Raw genomic sequence first — 26,245 nt, 5'->3', positions numbered from 1 at the left:
CTCTCTCTCTCTCTCTCTCTCTCTCTCTCTCTCTCTCTCTCTCTCTCTCTCTCTCTCTGTCAATTAACTGTCAATTGAAAAGGGCTTTAGTGTCACGTGACGTGACATACGTTTACATTACCAAAGCAAGTGTAAAATAAAAACGACAAAAACAGATACTAGCATAAAGACGTGTGTAAACAGTGCAGCATTGCAATCAAATATAAGCATAAAGAGTAGGTGGACATTGCAGTTAAACAAATATAAATCCAAACAAGTATGATGAACTGTGTAAACACTGCAGCATTGTACTACTGTATGCACATATTTACAGGTAACTGTTCTTTTTGTATGTATGTCTATGTATAGAGAGAGCAGCACGGTGCAGATAGTGCACACAGGAATACGCAGCAGTAGCAGCACTTGGGGTTTTTAGGGTGGTTATATCCTATTGGACATCCTTTTCCTATAACAACAGCTCACCAATCGTGCGGCTGTGAAATTTCACTTCACCCAGCAGCAGATCTGGATGTTACTTGGTTATTAATTATCCACGTTTTCAAAATGTTTTTTTTGTGTTTGTTTGTGTCTCTGATGTCTCGGTGCAGTTGGCAGTGTTACTGTAGTTAGAGAGTGCCGCTCGCTGCACACCTCGTTGCGTGTGCAGTGTCCGTCCTCTCCCGGGAAGCCATGCAGCAGCTCTGCCTGTGGCGGCCGGCCTCTCTCCATCGCCAGGCTGTGCTCACTGAGTCTGTAGATAGTCACGGATATCTTTAGTCTCTCTCTGTCTCTGTCTCTGCCTCCCTCTTTCACCTGGCCCTTGCTACCTTTCCCCTGCTCTTGAAAGTTCATACCTGACAGAAGCTTGTTAATCCCCCTCATGTGATCGTTCCTCTGCCTCAGAAACTGAATCATCTGATAAAATAATAACTCTGCTGTCTCTCTCTCCCCCCCCTCCCTTCCTGTGTCTTGCAGTTCTTCGTCCTCCTGCTCCTTATCTTCTTCCTGGAGGTTCTGTCCATCATGCTTTTCTTCATCTACCAAGACCAGGTAAGACACGTTTGTTGATTGTTCTCATCAGCTTTCGCTCCGTCCATCGTGCGATTCCGTGGAGAATAAATTGGCTGTGGCAAGATCGGGCCAATTTACGTCAATCACCCGAGTCCTATCACCTGCTGGTCTAATGAGGTATCTCAGCGGTGGCTGAGGCTGTTCTTCTGAGGTTCACGTATCTTGTTGGTAAAAACGTACTGTCCACTGACATGGAATGAATGAATACATTGATTTGATGATTAAGCAAAACACATAAGGTATAACGCCGCGCCGAAGTCATTACATACATATTAATATTTACATTGTGGTCCGTTGTGGTCCGTTCTGCATGAATCCTGCTTTTAACGAAACTGTCTAAGAATCATATGAAATGTGTCTATTTTGGCTGCTGCACACACACACATCGAGAGAAAAATGTCTCTGGGCCACAGCGGGGGGGAAAAACACATACCCTCACAATTTCCTTTCCTTGTTCCTGAATTTCAATTGATCTCCACTCATCCATTGTGGCTGATTTCCCCCTGTAAATAAACAAGTCAAGCAAGAGAGAGTGAGAGATGAGCCAATCCTTTCCCGATATTAATTTGTATTCCCTGCACATTTTCAACTAAGGTATTAATAATACATTCAAAGGGCATTTCAAATCCCATCGATTTTAATCTTAATTAAAAGATAGGGGGACTGGCTGTTGGCTATGTTGGGAAATTTCAACAATAGATAAAACGCGTTAGGTGTTAAAGCGCCATCGGAGAGTAAGACCTTTAAGATTCAGACAGTGGCTCCACAATGTGTCTCCTCCTTTGTCCATAAACACCTCGCAAACACGCTGTGATTCATCTCAGCTTGACAACGTGAGACAATCTTCTTTGTCCAGGAATGGCGCGTGAACGGTGGTGTAATGAATCTTGCCCGCGGTCCAATATCACTCCCAAAGACAACCTCAAGACCTCCACCATAGTGAAGATGAGGTTAATGAAGAGATTTGGTATCAATCACCTACTACTACAGTATGAAGTTCTCTCAGGAAGTTCCTGCTAAACTTGGGCCAATTGACCTTTTTCCCAGCAGCCATTTTGTGTCTAAAAGGCAGGGTAAATACAGGTGCATCGAAAACATTAACGAGGAACTTCCAATCCATTTAGGTGTTCCGGTGTTGGAGCCCTCGTTCATGTTTTAGGTCGCACCCTAGTGTTTACCCTGCCTTTTTTCCACACCATGCGCCGAAGCAACGCTCAACCTAAGCTCAACCTACGCTGAACCCACAAGTTTCATTTAGCTTGTTAACAGGCGAGGCCGTTCACACCACCCGCGCGCGCGTGTCACGCTGAAGCCACGCTCACGCCTGGCTCAAGCGATCGTTCAGGATTCAGTCCTATATATTCCAAGCTTGAAGCTGCCAGGGCATGAAGTCAATGGGAGTTGTGGGGGCGGGTTCGAGGCGCGCCGAGGAGGCGCTGAGAGGAAAACAGAAGGCTTCTTGTGTGAACGGTGAGGCGTCAGCTCAGCTTGTGCCTGCCTCAAGCTTCAGCTCTGCTTACGTTCGGCGTCCTGTGTGAACACGGGCTTACTTAGTGTGTGTCTTATAACTTGAATATAGTAACACAATGAGAAATCATGTATAATCTCTCAACCTCTTGTTGCATTATTCATTTCCCCAAAGGTTAAGTAAGGCCAAGGCTACTTCTGGCTGATCGTAATCACGCATTTGCATATTTCTGTAAATAACTCTCATCTTTATTTCCTCCTCCTTACATCTGTATTCTCTGTTTACCACCATAGAATTCAGCATTCCGTGTGTGTGTGCTACTGTACTTTACATTGGCTTTATGGCTTTCTTACTGTAATCCTGCTACGCTTATATCATCTCCATACTGTATAACGTGTTGTGTTTCCCCTCACAGTTTTGTCTTTTGTCGTGTAATCCCATTTGAGTATCCTATTTGTGGATTGGCTGGGTCCTCTGGGCTTTCGGCCAATCACCACTGTTCTTTTTTAGCCTTTAAAAATAACGTTCTTTTGCCACGCTTCACCTTTCTCCTGGAGTCTGTGTTCCCCCGATGTCGGCTGCACCCCATCCTTCACCCGCTGCGTAATGCCGTTTCATCTTTCTCGGAGGCGATTAGCAATGGAACAGCGTGAAATTAGCCAGAGATACTGGAGATGTAGAGGAGGACTGGTGTGCCGACTGCCGAGGGACATCACTCACAGTAAAGAATGGACGGCTACATTATCACCAGTGTTCTTTAAACAGCACGAGCCCTAGCAACACTCAGCAGGTGTGTCAATAGAGTGTGGTTGCACTGGGGCCTGTGGGATATAGGGCTTTTCTGTTGAGCCCTCCAACAATGTGTTGGGCGGAGAATGGGCCCTCGCGAGTGGTTCAGATTGCCCCCTGGGAAATAGGCCATTAAAAAATGGTGCCTTTTGCTATACTGCACGGCCTCGCCCGTAGCTCGGCCTCGCCTGCCCTATTGGCGCACGCGGGTGTGTGTGTGTGTGTGATTGTGTGTTGCTCACTAAATGTTATTGCATCAGTGATGTCACATGCCTCCTTGTGTGTGTGTGTGTGTGTGTGTGTGTGTGTGTGTGTGTGCCCCATTATGATATCACTGATGACATCATCAGTGTGTGTGTGTGTGTGTGTGTGTGTGTGTGTGTGTGTGTGTGTGTATGTGCCCCCCTATGACATTACTGATCAGTCTTGTCACAAGGCCTCCTGTGTGTGTGTGTGTGTGTGTGTGTGTGTGTGTGTGTGTGTGTGTGTGTGTGTGTGTGTGATATGCAGTCATGATTGCTGGGTTATACGAGGGATCAGCCGATCAGCATTTTTGTAAACAAACGGCGCCACTGGGTGGAAACGGCAATGGGAGCCTATGGAGCCTGACCTTGGGCGCCTGACTCTAGCCGGCTTGACCCTGTTCACATTTTAAAAACTGCGACAGTTCACACAACTTTAACACAACGTGCATATATTATACATCAAACTCTTGAGCTACTTCTGCTCTCACTCAGAATGTCAAAATGTAAGCGATGTCAGGTATAGTTTTTGAGATATTAACGTTTGTTTGGAACAACTCATACTCGTTAACCGCTGCGGTTCCGGGTGTTTTTGCGGTGTCGCGATGTCACGCTGATCCCTCGTATATGTTGTTGTCCAATGTCAAGTCTCTCTTTGATCATGTGACGAGACCAGATGACACCAGATAGCTAGGTGCAAAATCAAGACTGACAAGCTGAGCTCATCAGCAAGCTGAGCAAGCAGTCGTGTCTTTCACACATGAAAGCAGCGCTGGGGTCCATCATAGTAGTAGTGTGCACTGGGGCCTGTCATAACTACCTTTACGCACTCAGCACATTTTATCCTCTCGTACAGATTGCAGTGCCAGAATAAATTAAGACCTGTCGAATATAATATTACAACATATATTTTTAAGGACATGACAGCATTACTAGCCAGTGTCAGCCCCCCTTCTGCTAGCCTTCCAGCTGTGGCCAGTTCCGACCGTAACTCTTAACAGAGCCGGGGGCCGCGCGGGGTGCATGTTGATGACCGCCGTGCCGGCCGGGGCCGTGGAGGATGGTCACACTCACTGATCTGTTTCTTTACACCTGATAACAGCCCTGCCGCCGCGCAGCCGGATGCTACTCCAAACAGCACACGGAGGCCCCGTGCAGCGCAAACGCTCGCCATTAGTTACACTTTGTTGGGTTTGGTAAGGAGGAGGAGGATGAGAGGGGGCAGGTTAAACGCCCAATGGAACCAATGTGACTCAAAGTGTTACAGCCAATAAAAATATAGCTCCGCAGTCAGCGGGGGTGATATTGAAAACTGATGAATGGCTGTTTTATACAACTACTTATGTGTGGAGTTTACAGCCTTGTCCTTGGAGCTTTATTGCCACCTCAAGGGACAATTGGACCAGGACGGATGCACACAGAGGGAACAATACAAGAGCAATAACAGGATTAGCAATATTTGTTATGAACAAAATGAACTATTAAAACCATAACCACCACAATAATAATAATAATAATAATAATAATAATACAAGTGAGGTCTCCAGACCATATTTCAAGCAGAAGGCCACTCATGCATAATCCGATCATCCCCTGACGTCAGTCAAGTCCTAGCATGACGTGGTCAGTCAAAGTCCTAGTATGACGTCTGCTATGACGTCAGTCAATCCTCATATATATAGCAAGGGTACTACGTCACCTCTCTCTCTCTGGCCGATCATAACAGCAGCAGCTTCACGGCAGTCCATCTCCCTTGAAGCCGTCCTCCGAAGCGTTGTTTCGCCCCACCCACCTCCCCAGTCCACCACCAACGAGTCTTGACTCCTGATCCCCCACGGGGGGGGGGGGGGGGGGGGGGGATCTCCTAGCCTATGCAGGTGCCCTCCTCTTGCCTCAAGAGCAGCGCCGCTGGCCAATGGAGTCATGCGCCAAAGTATTTGCCATGCATGCCGATTGTTAATTAAAGTTTGTTAAATCCTATCAACTGGCCTCTCATGATTGAAATAATGATATGATATGATACAGTATGGTATGATATATGATATGATATGAAAATAATTTATGCTATTCTGTGTATGGATGGACTAAGTGAACTTTTTTTAATTATAATTATTATCATCATCATTATTATGATTATCATAATCATCATTACTATGGTTATTATTGGTAGTAGTAGTAGTAGTAGTAGTAGTAGTAGTGGTGGAGGTACTAGTCATTCATCAAACAGCTTGATGAGAGGTTGATAGGTGAATGTGTAGCAGTAGTAGTAGTTAGTAGTAGTAGCAACAGTAGTGGTAGTAATTGTGATAATAGTACCGTAGTAGTTAGTGGTTGTGGTGGTCATAGTAGTGAGGTTTCGTACCAAATTTCAATCAGGAAGGCCGCCATATTCACGTTAGCTGATCAGCCTGTGACCTCAGTCAAGCCCAAGCGTGACGTCAGTCATGACGTCAGTTGTCCTCAGTTCATCCCGTCCAGTATGACATCAGTTGTGAGGTCAGTCGTCGTCAGTTCATCCTAGTATATCTAGCGAGGGTTCTACGTCACCCCCCACTCTGGCGGATCATAGCAGCAGCTGGTATCACGTTCCCCCTGAAGCCATCCTCCAAAGCTGTCTTTTCACCCCACCCACCTCCCCAGTCCACCACCAACGAATCTTGACTCCTGAAGAGGGGGGGGGGGGTTCTCTATCCTAGCCCATACAGAGGCCCTCCTCTCGCCTCAAAAGGAGCGCCATCTTACAATGGAGTCATACGCCAAAGTACTTGCCGTGCACGCCATTTGCTAGATAAAGTCTCTTGTTAAACCTACCGACCGGTCTCTCATGATTGAAGTAGTAGTAGTAATATTTTTTTATAGAGGTTAATAGATGAAATTACAGCAGCGGGATATTTAATGGGAGTGAAATTGCCAGTCATATGTTCAATTCAATACAGTCGATCAATACGGATGATGGAGTAGCCATCACATGATGTGGTCAGTCTCCTCCTGGTTTCCCCTCTTAGCCGCATATAAAATCATTATGCAATTATACTGACATGGTTTGAGGTCAATTATGTAGATGCACCACAAACAAATCAATAGCAGAAAAGAGGGGCGTTTGCGTTCAATCATTTGAAAGGCTTATTATATTAGACAGATTCACAACGCATAAACGATGGCCTCTTGGTTGGAGAGATATTGACATGTGCTCATGAGTGCTCAAACACAGAGGCATGTTCAATAGAGAGCCAAAGTGGAACATCACTTCCTGCTTCAGCACTGTACCAGAGATTTTCATCCGCTATTTATTTTCCCATAGACATTTCGTAAAATGCTTATAAAAATACTTTTACTGGTTCAAACCAAACGGTACAGATATATTTAGAAACAAGAGAGACCGCATAACATTTCACTCAGACCAAAACTTTAAAAAAAATGCGGGTTTAAAGAAAATATTTTTTCGATGTTTGTTTTGGTCTGAGTGAAATGTTCTATGGTCTCTCCCAATTCTAAATATAGCTGAACCGTTTGCCTTGACCAAGTAAAACTCTTTTTATAAGCATTTTACCAAATGGAAAATAAATGGCGGATGAAAATCTCTGGTACAGTGCTGAAGCAGGAAGTAGGCGGTCACTTTGCCTCTCTATATACCAAGAGCACATCCAACGACCAGGAGATATCTCTGAACTATGAACGCTCTTTGATTTCAGACTCTGATCCACTAACCTATTGGACACTAGCAGGGATCCACTGTACCTTTCTGTGGACACCAGGACCTTTTGAGTTCACACCCTCATCTCTACAAAGGTCATGCAGCGCACAGGTTTCATTGTGACATTTTGCGCGGGAGATAATTAAAGGGAGACTCCACTCTCAGATACTCGTGTACGTACGCCGTCCTTACTGTGTCATCAATCTGTGTAGCATCGTGTCAGTTCAGGCAGAACATTGAAGCTGTGCGTGCTATCAGCTGTCCGATCCTAACAGCACATCAGCTGATCGGTAGCCACCGACTCTCAATCGTCAATCAAACTAAATCAATGAGGAAGTCTTTATAAGCTGTCAGCTGTCACTCTGCTGCTGTCGGCAAAAACTCCCATCTCCCCTCCACTTAACTACTTCTTGCAGTAACTAGTAATCTAACTAATTACTTTTCAAATTTAGTAACTCAGTTACAGTTTCTAAAATAGTAACTGGGCTAGTTACTAGTTACTTTAGGACATGAAAATAACGGACAACTTCAGAGGATTATCTGGTTTCTGATCCTCAGACCTAGTCCGGAGAGAGAGCTGCAGCTGCAGCCAGAGCCCCAGAGGCTATAAGCCTCCCCAATAAGTGAATGTTCAATTCCACACTGTGGCACAGCAACACTAACATAATGTGTGCATTAATAACAATCGAAGCGGACTTTTATAAGTAACACAAAAGTGACTTTCCCTAGTAACTAATTATTACTTTGAAGTACCTAGTAACTTTAAAGTAATTAAATTACTTTTTGAGAGAAGGAACTGTAACTAATTACCAATTTTCAGTAACTTGCCCAACACTGCTCCCCTCCAACCTCCTCCTGCTATCATCTGTACACATGATGTTTGTTTATCTCTGAACTATGTCTGGTTTTATATTGGTTCTTCTCATACTATTGAAGGATACAGTATATGTCTGCTATGCCTTGGGGGGCGGGGTTATCGAGCCTCTGCAGAATCTCTCTCATCCTGCTCGGATTCATTGGGGAGCTTCTTCAAGAGTCGACCTTTCTGCCAAATACGCTCCAGACTCCTTGGATGTGTCGCTGACTGAAGTGGTGCTTCCGTCTGTGATTTCCTACATTTCCCAGAATGACTTTCACCAACCTCCAGAGAACGGGCCTGAGCATTGTCCCTCATTTTTTCGATGAATAATGTTGTCGATCTGTATAAAATGTTGTTAATGCTGCCTGTTAGGAGGACTGGTGGCCTAGAGGTTAGAGAAGCAAGCTTGGAAGGTCGTCGGTTCAATCCCCGGGACCGGCACGATAAATCTGCGTATGGAAAGTGAAAAAGCAGTGCTTGCTTACCCCTCACCTCATTACCACCAACTGAGGTGCCCTTGAACAAGGCCCTTAACGCCCAACCGCTCCAGTGGAGCTGATCAGTGGCCAGCAGATCAGGCTGTGGTTGTACTGCTCAGCTTCCAGGTGTGAATGTGAACAGGGCGCTCCTGAAAAAGAGAGCATTATTTCTCTCAGTGAGACTCCCCCTGTATAAAATAAAGGTTATTCAATAAAGGTTCATCTTTGCGATTCCTTTATGGCGCATTTCTTTATTTGTTGAGGTGGATTCTGATTGGCTTTGAATCTGCAATGAAATGGTTTGACCCATTTTAAGAAGGGAATGATTGGCGGAGGCAAAAATCCCATAACTGTTTGCCAGAGCTGATGAGCAGTTTTACATGTAGGGGGAGAGAGTGCTAGAGACACTGGAGAGAGATCGTTTTTACAGCCGAAAAAGTGAAAGTCACAGCCATTGTGCAAAATGCAACCCTGTTGCATTGCATTCTGGTCTGCTGAGGCTGCTGTCAGTGGATAAATTGGTCTCTCTCCTCTTCTACGAGGAATTCCGCCCTGCATCGTCTTTGCAAAGTCCCCGCTCTTCGATTCTGAGCGACCGAAACCAAAGCCTGACATTTTCCGTTGAAACGTTAGATCGTTGAAAAATGGTCTCCGACGCAATGTCGGCTACGTTTCACCAGTTATTCACAGGAATAAATAAAAAATAGATACACCACCAAACAACAAAACAGACGCAGAAATGCAAGCTATACATCACATTGGTTTCACCTTGTGAGTCTGTGTGTCGAATTTACTTTTTTCTGTTTGTACCCACTTTCCCTCAACCTGCCTCATCTACCTCCGCTTCAGTCGGTGATTTCCTACATTTCCCAGAATGACTTTCAACAACCTCCAGAGAATTCTAAGGGCACAGATCCCCTTTCAAACGTGAAAATGAATGGGAGTCTAAAATGTTGTTAAAGCTGATTATAGGTACTCTCGGGGAATCCTTTACGATGCATTTTTTTATTTGTTGAGGTGGATTCTAATTGGTTTTGAATCTAACAATGAAAACAAAACAATAAAAAATCAATATTAGTCATACAGCAGCACTACTTCAGCATTCCAGCATTTTGTGGCTTTGAGAAGCGACCATAACGGCTGGAACACACATCTTGCGTGTGCTGTGCGTCTGCGTGGCGTTTTCATTTCGGCTCCCATGTTAACAGGTTACAGCAGCCACACCACCGGCATCAGACGCGCGTCTCAAGCGCGTGTCTTGCAAGCGTGAGACGCGCGTCATCTAGAGAATAGAAGTGAAGCCTATTTTTTCCTTTTACCGCGCGCGTGTCTCTAGCGTGTCTCTACACAAATAGACACAAAAAGACATTAAAATGATATTTTACAGGGGCAGCCACAGCCAATCAAGGCTCGTTTTGATTTGAGACGAGAGGATGAGCTGAGCTCACAGCTGCAGTTCTCCTGCCCTCTGATGAAAACCAGATAGGCTACAAGTGGCTTCGTTCCTCCCCTCCCCACCACACACACACACAGACACACACACACACACACACACACACACACACACACACACACAAATCATACTGCCTCGATTCTGAAGTGAGCCCAAGCGATCTTCAGTTAAAATCATCATTGTATTGTTTATAGCAAATTTAATAAAAGGTCAACTCTATAGGAAGATAGTTGGCAGACAGGCAGCAGCGCAGCAGCTGCACGCACCAGCCACGCTGCCTGTGTGGATGCCGCGGGCGTGCCAGCCGCAGCAAGCACGCCACGCACACGCACACGCCACGCACATGCAAGATGTGTGTCCCGGCCGTAATGCAACATCTGTTCATTTCTACCTATTTTGCACCATTTTAAGAACAGACAGACTGATTGGCAAGCAAGACACAGAAATCCAATACATGTTTGCCATAGCTGATATAAGCAGTTTTAGTGCACGTTCACACCATACGCCAATCCCACGCAGTTTAATTTCAGCGTCCTTGTTAACAGGCGACAGTCCGTTCACACCAGCCGCACGCTGAAGCCACGCTGAAGCCACGCCAACGCCACGCCAACGCCACGCCGAACCGATAGATTCAGCTTCTGTTCTATTTTCCAAGCGTGCTGCGCGCTGATCCCGAGCTGCCAGGCAGGCAGTCAATGCAATTTGTGAGTGAGGGGTGGGAGGGGCCGGAGCAGCAGCTCCGAGCCCAGCGCTGAGGAAAAGAGACACTGCTCCTATGGTGTGACCGGTTAAGCGTCAGATCAGCTTGAGCCTGCCTCAAGCCTCAGTTCTGCATGGCTTTGGAGTACTGTATGGTGTGTTTGGCCACTTGCATGTAGGGGGAGAGAGTGGAGAGAGATAGTTTTTACCTCCGACAAAGTGAAAGTCACAGCCATTATGCAAAATGCAACGTCTCTTCGCATTGCTTTCTGGCCTGTTGAGGCTGCTCTCAGTGGAGAAATTAGTCTCTCTCCTCTTCTACAATGGATTTCTCCCTCGATGATCGTTGAACAGTTGTTGCAAAGTCCCTCTCTCTCTTTCATTCCGCGGGACTGTTAACAAAACCTGACATTTACCGAAACCCTTTTAGACCGTTTAGACGGGAGAAATGGCCAATAAAGTCCAGCGTGGCGACGCTGCAAATATCTCAACGTGACATCACGTCGGCTACGTTTCACCAGTTCCTTTCTTTTTTAATGAGAAGCATTTCTCCAACAGTAATGAAAGGTACATCGCCGATATATATTATTTATTTATTTATCGTATTTTCCAGTGTTTTAAGTGTTTTCAAGATTCACTTTAATTGCCGCAGTAATGAAATGAATGAATTCAGTGCACGTATACATCACACCGGCGGGGTCGATAGTAGAAGACGAAGCAATACGGAAAAACAACCACAAATTGTAAAGTGCAAAACATAAAGTTTTATCCTGGAGTTCTTTAAAGGTAGGGGCAGATACACATATGCATACATGCATGCATATGGTCTAGCGCAGGGGTTGGCAACATTTTTTTTTCCCAGAGGGCCATACTGTCACATAAAGTAAGCAAAGGGCCACACATTGGACATCATACATGCAAACACTCCCGATTATCACGGGAGTCTCCATATGTTTCACCCTCTCTGTTATTGGTATTTTCTCGATAATCTCCCGATATAATAGTGACACAAATCCAATGACTGTAGCGGATTTTTTTTTTTGGGGGGGGGGGGGTTGTTTTGTTTTTCTTTGAGGACGTTGGGGGCCGGATTGAGATGGTCCAGGGCCCGGCGGGCCGGCCCTGGGGCCGCATTTTGCCCATGTATGGGGTCTAGCCGCTAGCGTGTGCTAGCAGGATGTGTGTGTCTTCTAGGGGTGGGAATCGTGGAGTAACTCGCGATACGATATGGTCACGATACTTGGCCCTCGATAACGATATTATCACGATACAGCGATTCTGCGATAATCGATATATTGGAAGAAATTTAACCTACGATACATCACGATATCTGTGTAACTGAAGAGAAAAAAATACCCCTAAAAGGCAAGAAGCAGGTATTATGTATATATTAGCAGAAGTGACATGAACTCTCTCAGAGTTCACTCACTCACTCATACCATTTTCGATACCACGGAGGAAAAGTTACACATTAAGTCTTTTTATTATTATTATTAAAACAAGAAAACCTATATAACCTACCTACCTATATCATTTCTAAAAGTAGATATTAATGATCAAACATGTCCATTCATGTAGCCTACAGTATTTATGTTTTTGTTTAAACTACAAACATAAATAAACGTCAACTTGAAACTATGTTTCAACTACCACACACAGCATAATATTTTAGCCTGTTTATTAAAAAAAAAAAAAAAAAAAAAATTAAATAAACATATCGATACTTGGTGCCAGTGTATCGATAACGTATCGCAAGTGGAAATATCGCGATACCGTGAGTATCGATATTTTGTCCCACCCCTAGTGTCTTCACCTCTCTGTGAGGTTATTAGTTACTACCTCCTCAGTGCAGCGTGAGGTATTGCCTCTCACTCCCTGTGTCTTCACCTCTCTGTGAGCTTATTAGTTACTACCTCCTCAGAGCAGCGTGACGTATTGCCTCCTCTCTGCTGCCGGGCGGTGGTGACCTCAGCGTCTGACGGCTGAATGAGCCGCCTGTCACGGAGCAGCCATAGACGTGATTTCCTACGTGCTCGTGTGTCCAGACTCCGGCACTTACGGGGCAAGTCAAGGTGACGTAATGCGGCTGTAAAAAACACGTCAGGAGCAGAGCTATGGTGAGGTGGCGATCCCGAAGACAACCCTATCTACTAATCCAAAGGCCCCTGAAGCCATTAAGATGAATGACGTCCCTCTAGATCGAACACGGTCAGTGGTGGTGGATGTACGCACAAATATTTCAGATACTAATACAGACACAGTCACCCAAGATGAGACCAATTCATCGCGACTGTCCCTCGTACACTGTCGCGGTGCCGGTGTTTTCCCCCCACCCTGGCAGTCCAGTTCTGTTTTCACCCACCAGGAGGCACAAAAACACATACGTCAATAAACCGTATTTGCTGTTGATACTATCTCTAAGACTCCGATAGCTCCGATGATGCGTAGCATGGTTTGATGACTCGATCTAAACAAAGATGTGCTTAAACAGCTTTGTTTTTTCTCGTGTTAGCCTTACGATCTGCTCTGCTCGGTCTGCTGAATATCTCTCTCGTGGTAGACTCGTAGCCGACATGCTCCGTTTCTCTTGAGAACCGCCGGGTCTGTTTCCTGCTGTCACACTTCCTGTAATGTCACCACATCGTCTCATCTTGGCCCCCGCGTTCCACAGTTGTTATGAAACTTGTAAAATTGTCAGATTTGATGCATGGTGCATTAGGAAGCGCACAAGCACAACAAACAACAAACACTATTTTGAATGCAGGTAAAGTGCAGCCACTCTCTCTCGTCTCGATATATATTTAATCACACAGACGTACAGTCTGACAGATGAAACGCTGTGAAGTCCCATCAAGCGTGCTGCTAACACGTTTTCCCCATCGCCGCTGTTGCAGCGTCGACCAACAAAACAATTTACTTTGTCACGATGTCACTTCGCCAATGCAGCGGCGCTGTCTGAATACATTTCAAGCATGAGGAGTTTCCATTTCACGTAGAGACGCAATTAGATCAACACCTCTGGCTAATCACATTTGCAGAAATGGACCTACATGAGGAGCCGTGTTGAAATGAACGCCGCCAAATTGAGATGATCTAAAAACAGGCGACACATTTAGTTATTGGGGGAGTTTCTGGGTGTTTTGTGACATGATAATGTGGTGGTTTGGCTGCTGCAGATAAATATTTTTGAGGAATAACAACGACAGTGTTATTTGAATTTGCGACAGTATTATTTGAATTTGCATTGTTATGCGGGATAAGGGAGAGGGCGTGGAACTGTGCTGGAGAAAGTAGTTTTGGAGGAACACAACATTTGAACTGCTCATTGTAAATATCCTCCTGACGTATAAATGGAAATGTATTTAGATAAAAAAGTAATTTGGCAGACGCTTTTATCCAAAGCGACTTACAGTCACATTTAGTCAACAATAGAGAAATCAACTATACAACATAATCTATGACAGCTACAACTTTTGAAGGCCCAGATGGAGCCTGAAAAGGTGTGTTTTTAGTCTTTGACGAAGGATCGGCAGTGATGCGGCTGTCCTGAGCATAGGGGGGAGCTCATTCCACCATTGCGGTGCCAGGGACGAGAAGAGTCGCCATCGGGATGAGCGACCTTTGAGCCCCCGTAGCGAAGGAGGGGCGAGGCGTCCTGCACTGGTGGAGGAGCGGAGGGAACGGTGAGAGGTTTGGAGCCTGACCATAGATTGTAGGTACAGAGGGAGCCGTCTGGTGTACTGCCCTGTAGGCCAGAACCAGTGTCTTGAATTTGATGCGTGCCGAGATGGGAAGCCAGTGAAGAGGGGAGTGTAAATATAATAACGTTCCAGTAAACCAGATAGAAACAGAACAAAGATATTCAACCGTTTGAGTCACGTCTTGGTAGGAGCAAATCCCTGCCAACTTGAAATATTTTATATAATAAATGTGCGCGGTATAGCTGAAAGGAGGGTCAAATATTGTAGCTTGGTATTCTGCTGCCGGTGCTGAATTCAGGAAAACAGCGATGGTTGAATAGTTCAGGTGTTATAAGTGAAATCCAATGAGGTTCTGCTCCTCGCCCGGAGCACTGGGCTGTCAAAAAGAATGTGCCTCCGGTGGAGACGGGCCAAATATCGTGTGGAAAACAGGTTCTGGAGCGTGATAGAGTGAGCAGGTTAGCAGTTAGATTCCACTGGGGTCGCCCGTGTATTCGCCCACTGTGCCGCAGAAGATGCTTTTGGATAAAGTCTGTTTTTTTTTAAAACCTCCAGATGAACTTTGACCCCTGCGTTACGGTACAGCCCAGTTTCATCTCACCTTGATTACTGCTCAGCGAGTCTGATCTGGTGCAGCCAAGAAAGATCTGTCAACTCTCCAAATAGCTCTGAATAGAGAGCTGCGGGGGGCTTGTACTGCCCTGTCTGTTATAGGCAGAGCACAGAGAGAATCCATGCCAGTGTCTCAGCATCACGCCTCACGAGTAGAGGAGAGGCTTGCAATCCAATGGCTCTTCTTCAGGAATATCTCTCATAGTAAACAACCAATTTGTCTGCTTACACTCACGAATCAATTCCAACATAACGTAGTCACGCTACCAGGCAAGGCCACTAGGGGTGATCTAGTTCAAACGAAACCCAGAACTGACGCAGCGTTCAGTTCTGTAATGGATATGTCCATCATTCACAATGTGGAATACGTTACCATAATATGAGCGTTGGAGCACCCAGCGAGGCGAGTTTTATAAAACGACAAAAAAAGACACACATTAATAATAACCCTAACGTTCATTAACCAACCTGATCAACCACGATGGAATGCAATTTTTAGTTTGTTTATTTATTTCTTGAATATGTTTTTATGAGACTTGATACATGTGTCACATGTCTTGTTATATGTGTTGTTGTTGTTGTGTGAGGACCCCAGGGAGAGTACTGTAGCTGCTACGTTGGCAGCTATGGGACCACCGAATGAACGAAACGAATCGTTTGTTCACCTTTGATCCACAAGCTCCAGAATGACTACCTTGATTAAAGTTAAGTTGATTAAAGACATTGAAGGAGCCTTGATTCTGCTACTTCACCACTTCTCCCTCCTGTCGGTCTCATTGATCGTCTCCTGGGTCCACTCACATGCTCTGCCAAGTGCTAATCAGGCAGTGATTAGAAGCAGAGGATGAAAAAGTCTTAATTGATTTAGCGAAAGATTGAGGTCCAGACGACGACGTGCTACAGTATGAACCAAAAATAAAATCTTTAATTGGCAAACTGGAGGCATGCAGGATGACTGTCTTACAGGAAGGCGGACTTCACACAAACTACGCTGACACACCCTATCGTGCATGTACTATGGACCAATGACAATCAAGCACTGTTCAGCATCCAATAGGGATCTTTGTTAGCATCTCATAGTTCTAACATTGTCGTTAAACAGGTCTACCAATATATTCTATGTGAATATTACAAGGTTATTCGGTTAGAGGGGAATGCCACCCATTGTAAGAATTCCTGCGTTATTCCTGCACTCCAGAACAGTTCTGTCAATGTTCGCGAACTTATACCGCTCTTTCCTGAAGCTCGAAATCAGAGAGAGAAAACGTGTATGTGTGACTGGGACGAATTTCTGGAGCCAGAGGATGCTATGTATTCTAGCATTGCTAATAGGTATGAAACAGAATTTAAATCTCATTTGGGTAGAATAACTTATGCAAAAATGCTACAGGTCAACATCAGTCATTCATTTGTTTTTGCAATTCAGTTAAGTTATCCTTTATTTATCCCCATGGGGAAATTCATCCTCTGCATTTGACCCATCCTCTACTAGGAACCTTCCTAGAACTAGGAGCAGTGGGCAGCCACAGTGCAGCGCCCGGGGACCAACTCCAGTTCTTTTTGCCAGTGCCTTGGTCAGGAGCACTGACAGGAGTATTAACTCTAACATACATGTCTTTGATGGTGGGAGGAAACCGGAGCACCCGGAGAAAACCCACACAAACACGGGGAGAACATGCAAACTCCACACAGAAAGGACCTGGGACGGACCGGGGTTCGAACCCGGGACCTTCTTGCTGTGAGGCAACAGTGCTAACCACTGAGTCCGTAAATTTGTCTGCAAGTTGAAACGAATGAAATTGGAGTCAATATTGTTAAAGGAGAACTTCACCGGAAAACAATGTTGATTTATTTTGCTCATGATCTCACACATATCCGAAAACTGAAAAGCAGACATTCATTTAGTCTGACAGTTATTGAGAGTTTGATTTAAGTTGAGTGCCGGTGGTGATGTCATCAAGAAGGCACTGAATCATTTTGAGAAGATCGCTGGTGCTCAACTGAACTCAAATCAACTCTCCATCCATAACTGTCAAACCAAATGAATGTCTGCAAAACGGTTTACAGCTTTCGGATACGTGTGAGGGATCACGAGCACAATAAACTCGAGTGCGAGTGCCCCGTAAATGTCTAAACGGATGTGCGACTCGGTGCTCTTTACATGCCAGGCACATTCCTGCAAACGGCGAAAATAAACGAAACCTGAATCCCCCATCTGCTGTCTATGGAGCCGGGCCAGGTTTTACCCCCCCAGGTGACATCGCAAATTCAAGTTCACGTCAAGTTCCCCCCCCCCCCCCCCACGTTTCTAGCTTTAGGAAAAGAACGACGTACGAGCGTCGGCTGTATCTGTCTCGAGGCGTGCAAGCAAAACATGTGAATTTTTAAAATGAGTGTCAATCCCCTCTACCCTTTTGAGAGGTGCTGCAACGCTGCCAGCGATTTGAGCACACATGCCGAGCCAGGGAAAATCAGGAGCCTGGTGGTACTGTATATACCTGCAGTCAGAAGAACAAATGCCCTTGAAAAGCCCTGACTCCGGGCCAAATGATGTCTGCCCAGGGAGCGTAATCTGGTGCCGGCTTCCCTCGGAGCGAGGATGAAATTACAAGGAACTATTCTCTGGAAGCTGCTCTTGCCAATACTGATCAGTAGGCAAACCACCCAATGAGTGAGCAAAGTAGACGCCCCGTGGGACCTTCAAGCACATTTGGAAAAATGCAGCACCTCCGGGGAGAGGATTCGGTGAGCGCTACACATATTTTACTGAAACCAGATTTTTTTTTTTTCATTTAATACATCCTGGTTTGGTGATGATCCTGTTGTGTGATTTTATTTGATTAGAGTACGGTTTTTTTGAGCTACAATTGTAAAGTGATTGCTGTTGGAGGAGCTGGCCCTCCCTCTTCTCTGACCAGCAAGCCGCCATGTTTTTTGTACTAGCCTGTGCTGTTTTCTGATTGGCTGAAGAGAAATAGCTACTTCCTTATGTTCTAAACTGGACTTGGGGATTTGAAGAGGTAGGACAGGGGGTTTCAAAGTCTGAGACTGTGGGCCTCCCCCCAGACTGAGCTTGGAATAAGGAGGAGCCCCCCTCGCTCAATTCCTGGATGCCTATTAGATCATGATGATTATGTTATTTGATTCCATAGACACTCAACAGTTGAGCCGAGATAGCCTGATATTACTGTTTGACATACTTCAGACGACACCAAATACATCAATAAATGTCTGTCTGATGGCATTTATTAGTTGACTCTGGGGAAAGTGGGAAAAACTGTCAAATTCCCCCAAACTATCTATTTAACCAAATCACACACATTAGGCTATTCTACGTGATCTCCTTTTGATAACGTAACCAATGTCATATCTTCTCACTTCCATTCACTGAGCCTCCCCTGAAACGACTTGGAGTTCAGAGCGCCATCTAGTGGGCCTCCCACTTTGAAACTCTCTGAGGTAGGGCTTTTGAGACCCCAGGCAACAGCTTCAGACCCTACAACACCCCCTCCCCCTCCTCAGCCCCCCCCCCCCCCCCCACCCTTTTTTTTAAAGAAAAGTAACCAAATCAGAGTTGACGGGGTGCATGTTTTATGCAGCAGGGCATATTATCATGAAACAATGTGCTCACCAAAAAAACCTATGGGGAATATGATCACAGCTCTTTCATATCCGTTATCTACTTTATTATATCTCTCTATTCCTATCTCTCCCCTCCATTTGTAACAGGGGAGGGGGCGGGCAAATGGAGCCATCTTATTATTCCCTCTCTCTTTCAAACATAATATCCCCCCCTCTCTCCTCCTGAGCTTTTTACAAAATGGAAAAGTTCCCTTTCTTCGCCTGGTGCATTGTCACTTTTATCTTCACATGGACTCCAGGTGGCCACACTGTTTAACAGCTCCATTCATCTGCCCCCCCCTATTTGTTTTTCCATATTCTCTCCTCTGCGTTGTGATATCTTTTTCACCTTCCTGCTCTCTCTCTCTCTCTCTCTTACTCCTTTTCTACTTTTCCCCCTAGTCTGTATCCGCTCTCTTCCCCCACCTCCTTCTCACATTTCTATATTTTTTTCCCCCACATCCTCATCTCTCTGTCTCTTTCGTTCTCCCTCTCTTTCTGTGTATCTCTCCTCCTCTCTCCTCTCCTCTCCTCCTCTCTCCTCTCCCCTCCTCCCCTCCTCTGTCCTCTCCTCTCCTCCTCTCTCCTCTCCCCTCCTCCTCTCTCCTCTCCTCTCCTCCTCTCTCCTCTCCTCCCCTCCTCTGTCCTCTCCTCTCCCCTCCTCTCCTCCTCTCTCCTCTCCCCTCCTCCCCTCCTCTGTCCTCTCCTCTCCTCCTCTCTCCTCTCCTCTCCTCTCTCCTCTCCTCCTCTCTCCTCTCCTCTCCCCTCCTCTGTCCTCTCCTCTCCTCCTCTCTCCTCTCCTCTCCTCCTCTCTCCTCCCCCCTCCTCCCCTCCTCTGTCCTCTCCTCTCCATACATTTCCTCTGTTATCTCTCTCTGTTTCCCTCCATATAAATAATTGATAGGCCATCTTTGACTCGCCTGGTGTAGTTAAAGGGCGACTGAAGTCCCGGGGACGACATCAATACTGAGCTAAAAGTACAGCAGTAGCTATATGCAGTCTGCTCGCAGCACTTACACAGGAGTCACCCCTTACTAATGAGCCACTTTGGAATGAAAAGTACATATATATTTTTTATTTTTTTTATTTTTTTGCAAGACTTCAGAGGACTTATGGCTTTATCCAGTCCCACTCAAAGGGGCTGTATAAGCACTCCCAGTCCGACTCCCACATTGTTTTTCGCTATTTTATATTAGAATCTTAATATTATATTAGATAGCTTGTGCCAGTAGTGCTATTACATCTCATAGCAGCATTTTGCAAACAAATCAGATCTGCTGTTTTTTATTGTTGCAAGAAATTACCGGACTGTTGATTCATTCTGTATGGAAGCTTATCACATGCACAATTGTAATGTATGTAAAATGGCCTCTACTTTTGAATAAAAATGTCCCATTTCAAATTCAATAATTTGCATTTGCCAATTCCTAGTATAATTGACATTTCATTTAAACAGATCTCCAGATCTCCCCATCTCCAATGAAATGATCATTACCACACACGTTGAAGAGTTCAAGGAGCTCCTAGCCGAGCACCACCTGAGCGGAGCGCAGCTCGCCCTGATGCATGACATCCGCAGGCGTGGCAAGAACGAGATGGGGCCCTCGAGCTGCAACCACAAGTGGAACATCATCCAAACCCCGGAGCAGATCTTAAAAGCCCGCCTGCTGAAGGAGAGGTTGGAGTACATTCGCTTCATCCAGCAGAAGAAGCAGGAAATGGAAAGTCTCTACCAGGAGGTGCTCGCTCAGCGACGGGAGGAGGAGACCAAAACGAGGAGACAAGAAGACAAAAATAAAAAATAGACAAACTGCTGTTTATCGCACAAACGCTTCTCGAGATGTGCGAAGGACAAACACGCTCACAGATGATACAGACGAGAAGAAAAAGGGCTGACTATTCTTTTCCACATTCGTTTGTCGCCGTTTCATTTTGTTCCTGCATTTCTTTCTCCTGGAGACAACTTTGAAGAGGACGTAACTCTTCATCTGAGTACTGATATTTCATTATTTTGATGTGGGGAACAGGGATACACAGAAAATGATATGAAAAGATTTGAAATGAGCCATTAGAAATAAATGTCTGCTGTAGATCCTTTTTGCACCAAAGCTTCTGAGGATCTGTCATGTGGAATCAAATGAAGGGACTAGTATCAAAAGAAAAAGAAGATTGTCAACATTACATTACATTACATTACGTCACGCCTTTTATCCAAAGCGACTTACAATAACACATTTTTGTCAGCAATAGAGCAATCAACTATGTAACACAGTCTATGAAAACTACAACTTCTGAAGGAACAGTGGTACAAGTTAAGGTTAGTTTAGATTTTTTTTCTTTTTTTTTTTTCTTCCCCCCCCCCGATTTTTTATCCCATTTTATCCCCCATTAGTGCTTATTTTGATTTCTCAATCCTGGTTGCTACTCCATCCTCTGCCGATCTGGGGAGAGCCGAGACTGGCTCCATGCTTCCTCCGAGACATGGGCAGTCAGTCAGCCGCTTCTTTTCACCTGACAGAGGAAGCTTCACCGGTAGGACATAGCACGTGGGAGGTTCACGCTATTCCAACCAGTTCCCCTCCCTCTGAACAGGCGCCCTTAACGACCAGAGGAGGAACCACACTAGCAACCAGGATATTGCATGTTTTTGTGAAGGGGGTTCCTATATGAAGGAAAAGGAAAGGCACGGGGAGAACATGCAAACTCCACACAGAAAGGCCCTTTTGCCGACCCCACCCGGGCGGTGGGCACTCGAGGACATGCGGACGGGCACGCATTCCTTCAGCGTTCACCTTGTCCCCAGGTGGGAATCGAACCCACGACCTTCGAGCTGTGAGGCGACAGTGCTTGCCACTGCACCACCGTACCTCCCTCTTTGTTTTTTTTTAAGAGAGAGAAAGAAGTTAGATCAAGAAGGGCTCAGATGGAGCCTGAAAAGGTGCGTCTTTAGTCAACAAGGATGGCTGTTGGAACACCTACAGAACTGTATGCATTGGAGGTAACGTTTCGAAGGACTAAAGCAACAAAAAAAAAGGCCCTTTCCTCCCTGAAGCCAGTTTGGTTCTGTTTGAGTCTCACCAGCTTGTCTGTCCTTGGCTGTGCACCTTTTGGAAAGTCGGCACTGAACCTTGGTGGCTTTGTTTTATGTCGGCACTGCAAATTGGCCCTGTTGAATTGTGAAATGATGTTATCACAAAGCAGACAGATGCATTTTCCCAAACCCTTTACTTGGACAGGAGGAGAATAACTCCAGTTGCCAGCCCCCTTGAAATGTTCGATATTGCTCTTCCTGTTTGCGTTTCTTACGTTCATTAGCCATTTTAGGTTCATGCTAAGCTAGTTTCCCCAGTGTGACGGAGTTTGCACAGGGTGCGAGACCTGAGATCAATTGTGATTGGTTGTTCAGACGGTTGAGGGGTTGGGGCATAATAGATTGATGTGAGTTGAGAATGACAATTGTTGATGAGTTCTGCTGAAGATTATTATTATTATTATTATTATTATTAAACTAGCCATAAAAGAGTCACATGCGGCTCTCGAGCCTCGGGTTGAGTATCACCGGCCTAAAGGATGAGCTCACATCCCACCTTGGAAACGTTTTGTGATTTTCTTTGAGTCTTGTAAGTTCAGAATGTTCAGGCAAAGACTGGTGTCTAATGTTTTGTGAGTTTAGATCCAAAACGTCTTATCATTTAGCATGCCATTAACACTTATTACTAACCTGAGGTCTTGTATTCAGACTTGCCAGATCATTTTTCCCATAATTCCATACTCGTTAAGGTACAGGACGGCCAAACCTCATCTTTATTTGTCACAATGCTGCAATGCATGCACATACGCATTATAGGCTACATACACACACACACACACACGCATGCACGCGCGTGCGCAATATCACATGAGAGCTGCTGTTATACTGTATAGCAACCTAAGAGTAGCTAGCTTAGCTAGCTTGCAATTGGGAAACAGTTTACCTGTTGCTTGGCAACACTTGGTAGTGCAATCCTTAGGGAACTCTTTTTGTTGGTGGAGACAAACAACACAAAAATCATCTGTTGTCTCAAGTACTATTATTACTTGATGAATAGCTTTGTTTCTATAACTGTTGTAGAAAAGCAATATCACACTCGAGGTCGTGCTGTTGTTACTGGATATCAGCACATCTGTGATTATCTTCCTATGAACTCTACTCTTAATGCAATGGGTTTGTATAGCAAATTCCAGTTTTTGATTAAAGAAAATTGTCAATTGACTTCCTGTTTCCTTACTATTTGCTTAGAAATCGATATGCTGTTCTTTATTGTTGCAAGGAATTACAGGAATGTTGATTCATTCTGTCTCATTTGGTCTTTTAAACATGGTGTACCTTATATAGTCTTAAATCATGATGTAATAAAGCCTTAAAGCGATCGACTGCCATTTACATAAAGGAATCGTGATGTTTTTATTACCATGAAGAAATCACAGCCAAAGTCACATTAATTGACCTGGCTATCTTAGCACGCTGCTACGACTCTACTCCCGTCGACACTCAGGGGAACTACTGCAATTGCTCTCCCCACCTCTCTGACCATATGATTAATTTTGTGTATGGTTGCCTAGAAACAAGGAGTGCCGCTTCTTACCCACACAGACTCCACTTAGCCCATTCTATCCTATCAGATACTGTATAAAGTGTTTTGGCAAAATGGAAATTGACACAATTTATTTTCATTCTCGTAGTGAAGTAAAATATTTTACATTTTAAAATGTGGGTATTTTACATAATTCATTAATTAATTGATTGGATTTATATGGCGCCTTTCTAGATACTCCAAGCGCTTCACATATCAGGGGAGGGAGGGGGAGGGAACTCAACTCATCCACCACCGATGTGTAGCACCCACCTGCTGCTGGGTGATGCACGGCAGCCAGTTTGCGCACCACACATCAGCCTATCACGGTGGAGAGTTGAGGACTGAATGTGCCAATTAAGTAACGAGGGATGATTAGGTGGCCATGATTGAAGGAAGGCCTGTGTGTGAATTTAGCCAGGGCACCGGGGTTACACCTCTACTCTTGTGAAGAGTGCCGATGGGATCTTTAATGACCACAGAGAGTCAGGACCTCGGTTTAACGTCTCATCCGAAGGACTGTGCTCACTCACAGGACAGAGTCCTGTCCATTATTATTATTCATCAGACCAGAGGGGAAGAGCACCTCCTACTGGTCCTCCAACACCACTTCCAGTCTCCCATCCAAGGAGTATCCTAGGCCAGACCTGCTTAGCTTCCCAAGGAAAGCCAGTAATGTAATGCAGGAGCCACTGGTGCTGCTGAAACAATACAGACATACATGCATTTTTCATACAGGCATTACATAAATCTGACCTACATTTCATTTTTACTTTGTTTTAGATTCTTTGCCTGTGTAATTCTTACATATCAAAAGAGTCTAATTAATATTTTAGGTGTTTGAAGTTAACAACAATTAGCAACAGGGTGCTAAATTACCGAACACAATTATTTCCCCCGTGTCAGGCAGAAGCACAGTTATACAGTAGCACAAGAAGTGTTGGGTGATTTCACTTTAGTCATATTTTATTCAGTGATGGTGGTCAACGGTCCATTAGATACTCAAGAGCTCTGGAGTGGACCAGATAGACTCGTTAACACGTCTCTATGAGGGTGTTACCATGAGCTGGCATTGATGTATTCAGTTTTTACCATTTTTATTGTACCGTTTATTGTATTTGTTAGTTTGAAGATATTATTGTTTGTTGATTTCTGCTGCTGAAATGAAGGAAGACAATGGAAATGAGTCTGACTTTATTGTATTATCCTTTATGAAGATAATCCTTTTTGTCTTTGTGGAAACTAAGCTCAAACTAAAGGCAGTAAAGAGGCAGATATTTAACAGGGTGTCTGGGGTCTAACAGGCTCGGCTACATTAGCCCACAGGCAGAAGATGAGAGAGCAAGGTCGATGGAGCTAAGTGGGGTGCATGTGTTGCTGACCCTCTAAATGTGTAAACAAGGATAAGCGGCTTATGTATTATGTATGTAAAATTTTGTGCGGTTTCCATATATATTTTTTTGCCTTAATGCTCTGATTATATCGTTCATTTCATACAACCTTGTTTTACATAACTGCACGGCTTCAGTATAACCTAAGCATATTCATATCTCTCTCAGAGTGCCATCACTCTTGTTTTCTTTGAGCCGACCCACAGTGAAAAATATCACATTTTTGTATCTGGTTAGTTTAGATCAGGCGTGTTCAGCAATGTCCGGCCCGGGGGCCAATTGCGGCCCGCAGACCCATTTTAAGCGGCCCTCGGTTTGTCTCTCAAAATAGACTATATGTTGCCCTCCACACAGTAATGCTTAATCAAGCAAGTTCAATTTGCATTTTTTTTTCATTCACCTAATGATGATAGCACTATCATACAGTTTGTAGACAAGCACCAAGTAGGAACAGCACAGGCAGAACTCATGTTTTCAGATGGTAAACAAAATCCTTGGATTACAATTGTATTCTATGTGATTTTATGTGTTTTTTTTATAATCCATATGATGCGAGAAGCAGCTGGCCCCTAGGTATTTTGACATGATCTAATCTGGCCCCCATTCAAAAAAGTTTGGACACCCCATACTGGTTTAGATTCACTGTCGTGTGTGAGCCAAAGCCGCATGGACTCACACAAGTAGTTTGTTCATTGGATGTAAACATGTCATCCTGACAGGTGAGGGGTTTTTGCAGCCGGGGATCAAAACAAATTAATTCCAGTTCCTGTAACTCTGGCTAGGCATGATGGACTCGCCTGACCGACCTCTTTGCTAATGCCTTCTCTGGTCTTCGTACAGATTAAGAACACATGAAGAAATAGCTGAATAGTTGCACCTGTGGGCAAAACAGACGTTGGTTCTTTTTCTTATATCATGAGGAACTGCTGGCTATCAGATAGCAGCATCCTTCTCCTTTGTGGGGGTAATTTACTATGGAGAGGCAAAGTGAACGTCACTTCCTGCTTCAGCACTGTACCAGAGATTTTCATCCGCCATTTATTTTCTGATAGACATTCCGTAAAATGCTTCTAAAAAGAGTTTTACCGGTTCAAGCCAAACGGTTCAGCTAACACTATAATCGGAAGAGACCATAGAACATTTCACTCAGACCAAAACTTAAAAAAACAACAATGAACAAATGTTTTCTTCAAACCCGCATTTTTTTTACGTTTTGGTCCGGGTGAAATGTTATGCGATATCTCCTGTTTCTAAATATATCTGTAGCGTTTGGTTTGAACAAGTAAAACTCTTTTCATAAGCATTTTATGAAATGTCTATGGGGAAAATAAGTGGCGGATGAAAATCTCTGGTACAGTGCTGAAGCAGGAAGTGACGTTCCACTTTGGCTCTCTATACTGTAGGCTACTTTATGCAGATTTCATTCTCATTCCATACTCTAAGGCCTATAAAATAACCCTTCAACCAGAGGCAGAACCCGCCATCTTCGGCTGTTCTGAATCTTCTCTACTCCTCCCTACGGCTGTGCAGCAGTCTCTGACACAGGAGACGACTGTCGCCAAGAGACTCATTCT

At 44.7% G+C, this 26,245-nt stretch overlaps 1 protein-coding gene across 1 annotated transcript in view; it reads left to right on the top strand.

Annotated features, from left to right (window-relative positions):
• Positions 1-26,245, top strand: part of tspan4a (tetraspanin 4a) — a gene marked incomplete at its 5' end in the record, with an annotated part of 160,851 nt that overhangs the window by 114,631 nt on the left and 19,975 nt on the right. The window contains one exon of the mRNA XM_083652738.1: positions 955-1,029. Within this exon, the coding sequence (XP_083508864.1) occupies positions 955-1,029 (75 nt within the window). The remainder of the gene's footprint in view (positions 1-954; positions 1,030-26,245) is intronic.

The sequence above is a fragment of the Poromitra crassiceps genome (genome assembly GCF_964638095.1).
Source record: "Poromitra crassiceps genome assembly, chromosome: 16".
Classification (NCBI taxonomy): Eukaryota; Metazoa; Chordata; class Actinopteri; order Beryciformes; family Melamphaidae; genus Poromitra; species Poromitra crassiceps.
The sequence above is the reverse complement of the archived record's forward strand: the minus strand, read 5'-3'. Positions and strand labels throughout refer to the sequence as shown.